The 12,189-nt window shown below is 34.9% G+C and overlaps 1 protein-coding gene across 1 annotated transcript in view; it reads left to right on the forward strand.

Annotated features, from left to right (window-relative positions):
* Nucleotides 1-12,189, forward strand: part of USH2A (Usher syndrome 2A (autosomal recessive, mild)) — a 939,168-nt gene that overhangs the window by 61,607 nt on the left and 865,372 nt on the right. The window contains exon 3 of the mRNA XM_010853294.1: nucleotides 2,882-3,014. Within this exon, the coding sequence (XP_010851596.1) occupies nucleotides 2,882-3,014 (133 nt within the window). The remainder of the gene's footprint in view (nucleotides 1-2,881; nucleotides 3,015-12,189) is intronic.

A 12,189-nucleotide genomic window follows, 5' to 3' on the forward strand; every position in this document is an offset into this window, starting at 1 on the left:
GAAGGCCCGAGAGCATGAAGGCTTGAGAATGACATGCCCCCTTGTATCTTCTTTCTGAAATGTTTTTGGGGATCTTATGAGGGCGTAAAGCTTTTCTACAGCTGCTACTAGTTTTGCCAATTCATTCCTTCAAGCCACACCAATAAACATGTCCAAACTCCTCTAATCCTCAGAGAGGTGGAGAAAGATAGAGAGGAAGTTCACTTGAGCAGAAGGCTTTCTTTTTACAGATCAGAAATTCCATCGTATATATTCCTATTCCCTTAAATAACTGGCAAGGGGATCATCAGGATGAGCTATGGCAAAGAGCCACCATCATGGTCACAGTTTCAGTGTGATGGGGCCCCAGACCTGAATTGCAAAGTAGTTTAGAGAATCTTGGAATATAAAACATGATACAGAACACCAAAGATGATTTAATCTTATTTATAGAAAGGTAGTTGGTGGTGGTGGGTGGGGGAGAGGCCACACCAGGCAAGAGTGACTTGGGATCATCATTAATCATTTTTTAAGTACCAAGAAAGTGAAAACATTCTTCTGGAATTCACTGCAAGTGACACTGAATCCTTCTATTAAGTAAATATGTGATGAGTTGATAAAAAAAAAAAAAAGAGAAAAGAAGGTCCCAAACTCTTGACTACAGATATAATACAGTGAATACAGAAAATCAAAAGCATGCTTTCCATCTGACTCAAAATAAAGGTGCACTTAAACTTGTAAAAGACAACATTTTTATTTGAATGATATGACAGAACTGTCACAGGAGTGTTACCTGCTATAAAGAAAGCCAAAGAATTATTACCTTTATTAGACCAGTGACACTGAGCTTTAGCCATACATTTCTAACTTCTGTCCCTCTACAGAGACAATTTTCTTTTCTTAAATAAACTGTCATGCTAGTGTTAATATATTGTTGGCTCTCTCATGCTCTGAGAATACTGCTGATATAAAACATGTATATGTTAGATTGGTAATAGTATCTTTAGTGGAGCTGACTAGAACAAATGTGTTTCCCTCATGGCTGCGCTAATGTGATAAAGGAAAATTGGCTGTTCATCAGCTTTTGGCTGGGTAAAGACAGTAGAGATGGAACCACATTCTTTTTTATGCATTAATACCTTCGAGAACTTTCCACGAGTTATATTTCATGTGCCTGCATGTTGCGCAGAGATGTTGTAAAACATGAGATAATGCTACAAATAACAAAGTAGAAAAGCCTGTATCTTTTATAATGATAACAGTCAAACACCAAATGACAGTAACAGGCTGTAAAAAATGGCATGCAAAAAAAAAAAAAAAAAAAAAAGGAGCAGAAGGGTATATATCCAGGTCCGTGAGGAGCTAGTGTGTGATTTTTGGTCTTTATGTTAACGCTTTGTTTTATAATTAAGTCAAATGGAACACAGGGTTGATGCATTTAGGAAAAAATATGGTTTTAAATGAAAGCAGGTTGGATAGAGAGGAAAAAAGCCAAACTGAATAAGTTTTTGATGAACTGATATATTGATATTGCCAAGAAATTTTTATAGTTGCCAATAGTGTGTGTGTGTAATTTTTTTTAAAGATGGGGACTTTGAAAAGAGTTCCTAAGGCAATTATTCACATGATTTAAAAATATTGGAGGGTGGTTGTTTATTTTCATTAATTTTTGAAAGGCTGTTTTAATATACTTTCATTTTGATATTTTTATTTAAGATGTTAGCATCTAACCTTCAACTACAAGATATTACGTTTCTCTCAATGAAGTAATCTGTGTAACTTTTTATGATATAATCCAGGGGTAGTCAAATTATAGCTCGTGGTACAAACGTGGCTGGCCATGTATTTTTATAAAAGTTTTGCTGGAACACATTTGTGCCCATTTATATATATATATTGTTTTTGGCTGCTTTCCTATTACAGCAGAGTTGAACAGTTGTGACCTGAGCCATTTAGACCACAAAATCAAATCATTTGGTATTCAAATAAAAAATATTTATCTATTTACAGAAAAAGCTTGTTGACTTCTGGTGTAGAGGGTTGTTAGGGTACCTGATTAATTAGCCTAGACTATGGTCAGCAGATTTTTGCTATTCTGTATGGAGAAGGCAATGGCTACCCACTCCAGTACTCTTGCCTGGAAACTCCCATGGACAGAGGAGCCTGGTAGGCTGCAGTCCATGGGATCGCGAAGAGTCGGACATGGGACACGACTGAGCGACTTCACTTTCACTTTTCACTTTCATGCACTGGACAAGGAAATGGCAACCCACTCCAGTGTTCTTGCCAGGAGAATCCCAGGGATGGGGGAGCCTGGTGGGCTGCCGTCTCTGGGGTCGCACAGAGTCGGACACGACTGAAGCGACTTAGCAGTAGCAGCAGCAGCAGCAGCATGGAGAAGTGCAGGTGAAAATTACCAACTGGATACCAACATCCAAGAAAATAAATGTTTATAAGGAGTCTTTATGTTAGCAACCTAAATTGAATTATATTCATATGTAATACATTTCTAGTGTATCTGGTTTTGAATATTTTTGCCTTTTGCATTCATTTCTGTTTATTTCCAAATATGACTGTAACAAATTTAACTAGTAGCTAAAGAAGCAGTGTCTCCAGAGCAACTTATGAAGGCATGGAAGACAGAGCTGTGAAATATATGGGACAAACAGTTAAGCAAACCTTTGAATACCCTGGTATGTATGATCCAGCACAGAATTATTATATCTAGGTTTATGTCTAGATATAAAAACACGAGATATACCATTTGACCATTAAAATAAATTCCTAGTGTTTCCAACGGAAGGAAGTGGAGAAGTGGGAAGTTAACTTGAGAAAGCTTGCTAACGGCAGTTATTATAAAATAAAAGATTATGCAATTAATAATGGTGATAATTTCTTACAGGTACACCAGACAAAAATCAGTTTCTTCATCAATGGTTTGGAAAAGGATAATGCAGCTTTTGATGCAAGAACTCTAAGTGGTTCAATTACAGATTTTGCCTCTGGTACCATGCAAATAGGACAGAGCTTAAATGGTGAGTTTAGATTTCAGAAAATTATTTGTTTTATTTAATTACATTGTTCCTTGAAAAATGTGTCAAAAATATTTTAAAATACCCAGGTGTATTTGTTTCCTAGGGCTTCTGTAATACAGTAGCACCAATTGGGTGACAGTTTAATAAAGCAGATTTCATCCCCCTGTGATTCTGGAGCGTAGAAATCTGAAATCAAGGGCTCAGTGTTGGCCTCTTCTGGAAGTTCTGAGGGGGAGTTCATTTCATGCCTCTCTCTTTCTGGTGGCTTCTAGCAATACTTAGTGTTCCTTGGCTTGTAGCTATTAATATATAACTTCAGCCTTTGCCTCCATCTTCACCTGGCCTTCTCCCCTTCTCGTCTCTCTTAAAGACACTTGTGATCAGATTTAGGTCCCAGCCTAATCCAGTATTTTCTCATCTCGACATCCTTAATTACATCTGCAAAGATTTTCTTTCCAAATAAAGTCACAATTGCAGGTAGTCTTACTTGTTGGAGGCCGTTATTTAACCCACTATATCAGAGAATCTTTAAAATGTCTTTATCATTATTTTTTCAAAGTAAGAACAATATGTAATAAACTATATTTTTAAAATGTATTTTTATCGAAGTAAAGTTGAGTTACAGTCTTGTATTAATTTCTGTTCTACAGCAGAGTGACTCAGTTACATATATATATATTCATTCTTTTTCATATTTTTTCCATTACGGTTATCATAGGATATTGAATATCTTTCCCTTTGCTATACAGTAGAATCTTGTCATTTATCCATTCTATATATACCAGTTTGCATCTGCTAACCCTAGATTCCCAATCCACCTCTGTCCTGTTCCCCTCCTGCTTGGCAACCACAGTCTGTTTTCTGTGTTTCTGATTTTGTTTCTGTTTCATAGATAGGTTCATTTGTGTTAAATTTTAGATCCCACATATACGTGATATTTTATGGCATTTGTCTTTCTCTGATTACTTCAGATACTCTAGTTGCACTGATGTTGCTGCAAGTGACATTATTTCATTCTTTTGTACGGTGGAGTAGATAGTTTTAAGAAGATAGTAGCATATCCTGAAAAGAACAGAAGCTGAATTTAGAATTCTCTTGTAGTAACTAGCACACTGGTCTACAAAATTGCCTATACTTAAAAATGGGAATATTAATTGCTTTATATTATTAAACAGTGAATGATCATTATAAGAAAAACTAAACAGCATTAAACTCTACAAAATAGGAAGGATTTTCCTTATTTTGACCTTTATAGATAGAGATAGTTAATTTTGTTATAACCTTCCACCATTTTTGTACATATAGCTAGAGATATGGTTATAAATATAATAATTTTCCAAAAATGAAATTATCATACATATGCTTTCTCTGAGCCCTCTAAAAATAAATACTTCCCCTCCAAATGTTATGAGAAACAAGTTAATATGCCTTCTCATTTAAAATGACTGCATTGTGCACAGTTGTATAGATGTAACCAAAACTTTTTAAACACAATCTTATTAATGAACATGTAGATTACGTCTACTATTTCAAAATTATTAGCAGTTATCTGAACAAAAACACAAAATATATATGTATGTATTTATATATTGTATTTGTGTCTATATCTATTATGCATACACATATATATTGCATTTGAGCAGTTGTCTGTGCAGTTCCTTAAGACCTTTTCCTTTGGTGTCAGTTTTCAAGTCCCATCTCTCTGCTTACTAGCCATGTGACTTGAAATAACTTTATGTCTCTAAACTATAGTTATCTTGAATTTAAAATCATGATGGTGATGATTTTACAGTTTCATGGTGAGGATCAAATGAGGCTGTGTCATAGAAAACAGTACTGTTTTTCCAGCATCTGGTACTCAGTAGTTGTTCCATATTTGTTGAATGAATGAATGAATAACTGGGTCTTGTGTATACGAAACTATATTAATATGCAATGCGGTTGTTAATTATAATTATTTTGCTAACCTAAGTTGATAGAAGTTAGATTGAAATGGTCATTTTATATTTTAATACATATGGGAATGATTGCCCTAAAGCATAACGACAGATTACCTCATTACCTCATAAGGTTGTGAAAATTTACAGGCTTATTTAAAAATATAAGTAACTATTTGTCTTAAACACTAACTAACCTGACAAATAATCCTTTTTTTTTTTTTCATTTTTGCCGTTCCTCTCACTGGAAAGTATTTTTGGACCCTACCTTAGAATTATTCGCCATTAGTGAGATTAAGTAGCTTCCCACATATGTCTGGATAATTTGCATGTCATTTGTGAATTCCTTATTGATATTGTATATTCATATTTATACTCTGGAAAATCTATTTGTAAAAGCTCATTAATGTTAATAATATTATGTTACACATTTTTTCTAGCTTTTAGATAGAACTTTTCATTATAGAAATTAAAAAATATTCTCTTATATTTTAGTCAAGGCAAAAACATTCATGCAACATAATACATGAATATTAATGGATATAGCTTTATGAATTTTTAATCTGTATATAAACTTGCATAATTCTCATCCAGAAAAAGTTATCAAACATTTCCTGGATTTTACACACTCCTGGTGAATACCAACTCTAAAGGGAAACAAAGAATAGTGTCAGTAGAGACCTCTATCAGCATAAATTAGTGTTGGCTGTTCTTGAATGTTCAAGCGCTTTAAATCATGCAAGTGAGTACTCTTGTGTATGAATTCTTTTCTAAGCACCAATAAGATATATCTCTATAGTGTGCTGCTATTTCTTTAAGCTTTAGAAAATACTTCTTTGCTTTTTCAAAGTGGATATTTTAACCAAAGATGTTTGAGAATGTTGGTGTTCCATGTCCTTACCAACACTTAATAATATCATACATTATTGTTGTTTGCCATTCTGGTGGCTTTATGGTGCATTTTCTGATGATTGATGGTACTGAGAACATTTTCATGTGCTTCTTGGCCGTGGTTATGCTCTTTTGTGAACTACCTATATAAGTTTCTGCTAATTTTTAGTTGGAAGGCTTGTCTTTTTTATAACTTACAGGAATTCAATATTTTGAATTTGAATTCTTTGAGAGATAAATGGACTTCAAATATAACCTTCTGAATTACAACTTATACTATCAGTTTCCTTTGATCAACAGAAGTTCTTAATTTCAGTGAAGTCTAATTTATGTTTATGTTAAACTTAATACTTTTTATGTGATGTTTAGAATATCTTTGCAAACCCTGAAAGTATAAAGTGTAGGAGAATACCCAAAATCTCTAAAGATGTTCTCCTGTGCTTTATTTTAAAAGTGATATTATTTTGCCTCTCAAATTTAGATTGACATTCTATCTGGGATTGATTTTTGGGTATAGTATGAAGTAGGAGTCAAGATTCTATTTTTTTCCCCACCTGGAATTTTAATTAACCCTGAAACATTTTCATCACTTCTCCACTACTTTGCAATGGCAGCTTTGTCACAAATTACATCCCTGTTACATGAAGAAGTGAGTTCCTGAGCTCCCTATTTTGTTTCAGTGATCTGTTTGCCCATACATATAGTTAAAACATTTAGTTTTCATTTTTGTAGCTTCAGAAGAGTCTTACTGTCTAGAAGGATTTAATTTCTCCAATTTTTTTTTAATCTTTCAAGATTGTCTTGGTTATTATATGAATTTTAGAAGGAGTTTTTTCAATTTTCACAAAAATTTTGTGGGAGTTTAAATCCTTAACTCAATTTTTGCAAGAATAGATATATAGAGAATATCAAGTCCTCCAATCCACGAGCAGCATATATTCCTTAATTTCTCCCAGCAATGTTTTTAGTTTTCTGTATAGTGGTCTCATTCATATTTGTAGGACTTAGTCCTGTGTGTTTTTTTGTCCTTTGTTTTTTTAAAGATTCAGTTTCACTTAATACTGTTTTGGAACTTTATTCTCTAGTTTTATTTCTATTATATAAAATTAGCATCAATTTTTATATCGACGTTAAGTTCAGTGACCTTCAGTTCAGTGCAGTTCAGTTGCTCAGTCGTGTCTGACTCTTTGCGACTCCATGAATCACAGCACACCAGGCCTCCCTGTCTATCACCAACTCCCGGAGTTCACTCAAACTCGTGTCCATCGAGTTGGTGATGCCATCCAACCACCTCATCTTTTGTTGTCCCCTTCTCCTCCTGCCCCCAATCCCTCCCAGCATCAGGGTCTTTTCCAGTGAGTCAACTCTTCACATGAGGTGGCCAAAGTATTGGAGTTTCAGCTTCAGCACCAGTCCTTCCGATGAACACCCAGGACTGGTCTCCTTTAGGATGGACTGATTGGATCTCCTTGCAGTCCAAGGGACTCTCAAGAGTCTTCTCCAACACCACAGTTCAAAAGCATCAATTCTTCAGTGCTCAGCTTTCTTCACAGTCCAACTCTCACATCCATACATAGCCTTGACTAGACGGATCTTTGTTGGCAAAGTAATGTCTCTGCTTTTGAATATGCTATCTAGGTTGGTCATAACTTTCCTTCCAAGGAGTAAGCGTCTTTTAATTTCATGGCTGCAGTCACCATCTGCAGTGATTTTGGAGCCCCCCAAAATAAAGCCTGACAGTGTTTCCACTGTTCCCCCATCTATCTGCCGTGAAGTGATGGGACCAGATGCCATGATCTTAGTTTTCTGAATGTTGAGCTTTAAGCCAACTTTTTCACTCTCCTCTTTCACTTTCATCAACAGGCTTTTTAGTTCCTCTTCACTTTCTGACATAAGTGAAGTTAGTGTAGTTGCTCAGTAGTGTCCAACTCTTTGCAACCCCATGGACTGTAGCCTGTCAGGCTCCTCTGTCCATGGCATTTTCCAGGCAAGAGTGCTGGAGTGAATTGCCATTTCCTTAATTACAAATTCTAAAATTACTTTGCCATTTCTGACATAAGGGTGGTGTCATACTGAAAGGGAAACTCCCCAGGTCAGTAGATGCCCAATATGCTACTGGAGATCAGTGGAGAAATAACTCTAGAAAGAATGAAGGGATGGAGCCAAAGCAAAAACAATACCCAGTTGTGGATGGGAGTGGTGATAGAAGCAAGGTCCGATGCTGTAAAGAGCAATATTGCATAGGAACCTGGAATATCAGGTCCCTGAATTAAGGCAAATTGGAAGTGGTCAAACAGGAGATGGCAAGAGTGAATGTCAACATTCTAGGAATTAGTGAACTAAGATGGACTGGAATGGGTGAATTTAACTCAGATGACCATTATATCTACTACTGTGGGCAGGAATCCCTTAGAAGAAATGGAGTAGCCATCATGGTCAGCAAGAGTCTGAAATGCAGTACTTGGATGCAGTCTCAAAAATGACAGAATGATCTCTGTTTGTTTCCAAGGCAAACCATTCAATATCACAGTAATCCAAGCCTATGCCCCAACCAGTAACACTGAAGAAGCTGAAGTTGAACAGTTCTATGAAGACCTACAAGACCTTCTAGAACTAACACCCCAAAAAGATGTCCTTTTCATTATAGGGGATTGGAATGCAAAAGTAGGAAGTCAAGAAACACCTGGAGTAACAGGCAAATTTGGCCTTGGAGTAAGGAATGAAGCAGGGCAAAGGCTAATAATAGAGTTTTGCCAAGAGAACGCACTGGTTATCGCAAACACCTTCTTACAACAACACAAGGGAAGACTCTATACGTGGACATTACCAGATGGTCAACACCGAAATCAATGACCTTGCTAAATTTAAATTCTGATAGTTATACAGTCCTATCATTTATACATAGCAGGCACTCAAATCTTTTCAAATGTTTGCAGTAAATGCCTAACTGGTCATGGAGTTGTCACATAGATATTTATAGGTGTTGTTATTATTAACTTTGAAATAATGCAAAATGTTAATTTTTCCCCATGACCTGATTTATATAGTTATTTAATTATGGGAAAATGTGTGTGTATATATATAGATATTTAAATATTCAAAATACACTCTAAAACACTGGTTAAATTTCCAAGCTCTGGTGCCAAACAAATTTAGGGTTGAATTCAATCCATTTGTTTACCTTTGATCTAAAGATATATTCCTTTAAAGTTTCTAATCTGTTAAATTTTATATTTTAATAAATATTTTATAGGGATATTATAAGAATTATATATGTTAGTGTATATGTAGAATATATTTCTTGTCATATAGTAAATTTTAATAAGTGGTAGCTATTATTAACCTCTTTGAATATCTATTTTCTTATTGTGAAGTAGACATAGCAATTACTTTCCATAGAATTGTTGAGAGATCCAAAGGAAAATGTCTATAAATGACTCTATTATTTTAATTTATATATTCTCTTAGATCAAGCTAAACTTCCGTAAAGAAGTAGCATTTTAAGAAACCTATATATTTAGAAACTTGGTTTGAGTAATTAGTATTATTGAGAAATTTTATAAAGTACTCTGCACGCAGAAATTCTTAATAACACATTAAATCTTGTGAGCCTTATTTCAATATTTAATTCCCATTAGCACTTCTAAAAGTGTTTTATTGCACCAAATGTTGCTCAAAGTATTCGATAGTGCCATAAATTTGTCCATTCTGCACTGTGGGGTTGAAATGACTTGCTTCTATTCTATTTCAATATACTAAATGCTGAATTAATGATTCCAAAGGACAGTGTGGGCTGAATATGATGTTTGTTTTTAAACTGCAAAAAAAGAAATTTGACTTCTGATTAGAAAGCACATAATTGGAAAAGCATTTATTTCCAGTGTTACTTAGTTTTTAATATAGTTTTCCTCCTTAAGTTTTGGCATTGGAGAGCTACAGGAGGCAAAGATATTTAAAAATAATTTTTATCTTTTTTCCCATCAATTTCTAGGTATGGTTGTACCTACTGTATCTTTTCTCTAATTAGAGATGGCAGGTAGACTGGCTCATTACTTCTGCCTAATGAGCCAGGCTCCATGCCACCTCTCTAATCAGAAAAGAGATAGGTACAGAATGTTCCCACGGACTTATTATAAATCATTTTCTTTCTCTCCCGTGCTCCTTTTTTTAATCAAAAAATTAAGTCACTGTCCTCCATACTTTTGTCTACATCCAAGATGGTTTCATTCAGGAGAGGTAATTGTGCAAGAGATTACCGTAAGCTGAATTAAAGGTGCTCTCATGCAGTACCGGGCCGGCTGTCTCTGCTTTGGAACAGACACTGCCTCAATCGCAGGCATATCAAACGAAGGTCTACAGGAAATCAAGATGGCTTTTCTTTCTTTCTCTGGTTAGGCTTACCTTGTTTCCTTGTTTCTGTACTCAGGAAGCGACAGCTTCACGTGAGTGTTGGCTGCTAGAAAGCCTTTTCTTCGAGTCTCATCTCCAACTAGCATAACTTTCTAGAAAAATATTGTAGGGTGCCAATGACACTTTCTGTTGCTGTGGGCCTTGTCTTTGCCTCCTCTAGGAAATTAGTCAATGGACCATATGAATATTGTTTCCTGGGTTCTGTATCTGTATTAATGGGATGTGTGTGAGTGTGTGTGCTCAGTCATCTGATTTGCTCTGGCTGATTTTTAAATATACAAATAGAAACAGCTTAGACCTTCCATATCAACCAATGTGTCAGTTCCTTTTTAAGTACCGTTAGTTCCAGTCATATATTTATTTTAATTCCTTCAGTTGGGCAGAAAATGAAGAGGAGCTGTGGTAACAGACATGTAATTATAAACAGTCTCTAAAGTCACTGTGGTGATAAACTACAATAGCCCTGCAAATTTTGGATATAAAAGTAAAAAACTCATGAATCAAAGTATTTCAGAGTAATTTCTGAACTCTTATCAACAGAGTTCTAATTTCCTTTTAAATGTTGGTTTCTCTACATTACTTTCTTAAGATAACTGGTCATTAAGGAATCAGGGAACTTTTGTTGTGTAGCTGTGAAAGCAAATATACAAGGAAGAAAAAGATGATCACCTAATGCTAATGCCAACTTCCCTTGCATTCCATGTTTTCTAGGCATTGTATCTTCATTCACTTGCTTGTTCTTTCTGGAGTTGGAATAGTATTTTTATTTCTACTATTGTCCCAAAGGTTATCAATAACATTTCTAACTTCAGCTATGTATGGAAAGCCAGTTTTCCTTTTAGTTTAGCTGGAGATAATACTAAAATTTTTCTGAGAGAATTCTTGTTTTTAATTAGGTAAAAAGTAAAGAAATAGAAAAATGTAGAAATTGATGAATTGAGACAGGTAAATGGAATGGAAATAGACTATAGGAACAAGATCTATAAAGGTATTAAAAAAACAAACAAGTGTTAGTCGCTCAGTCATGTCTGACTCTTTGTGACTCCTTTGGTTTATACCCGCCAGGCTCGTCTGTCCATAGAATTCTCCAGGCAAGAATACTGGAATGGGTGGCCATTCCCTTCTCCAGGGAATCTTTCTAACCTAGGGATTGAACCTGACTCTCCCACATTGCAGGAAGACTCTTTACCATCTGAGCCACCAGGAAAGCCTATATAATGCTGTAGAGGAGTTTAATTAAGGATGAAGGAGTTTCAGAGCATTGCGGAAGAGATATCTAGCAATGCTATTAGGACAAGTGGCCAACTATGTTACAAAAATAAAAATATAATTTAAATGTGTACCTTGCAATCATAATTAAATAAAAACTGCAGATGAATTAAAATTTAAATGTGAAATATATAATCATGAGATAGTAGAGGACAGTAAAAGGAAATGTTTTCATAATCCTGGCATATTGAAGACTTTTATTAGCATGATATCCTGGCCAGAAATGGTAAAGCAAAAATATTGAAGCATCTGACTGAGAATTTAAAATTCAAACAGTGCTTATCATTTTGTATATAGTTTGGGAATAAAAAAGAGAATACTAGTGTTGGAAAGAGTTTGCGATAACCTGGCAAGCTATGAAAAGTAAAAATATGAAAGCTGTGTCATCCAAGTGTTCTCCTTCCAGGACATATCTCTCAAGAATATGATTAAGTAAGGCTTTAAATATGTACATGAAATGTTAATTGTAGAATTACTTAAGGTAGCAAATAATTGGAACCAGTTAGAAACTTCAAAAGAGAATGGATTAAAATAAATGATAATTTATGTCTCCAATGGAAAAGTGCATATTATTAAGAAAAATGAAATGTCTGTTGGTCAAGACTTGGCAACACATTCATGATGTGTTATAATATGAAAAATGAATGAGCATAAAGTATAATATAATC

Source organism: Bison bison, unplaced genomic scaffold, assembly GCF_000754665.1.
Source record: "Bison bison bison isolate TAMUID 2011002044 unplaced genomic scaffold, Bison_UMD1.0 scf7180017864325, whole genome shotgun sequence".
Classification (NCBI taxonomy): domain Eukaryota; kingdom Metazoa; phylum Chordata; class Mammalia; order Artiodactyla; family Bovidae; genus Bison; species Bison bison.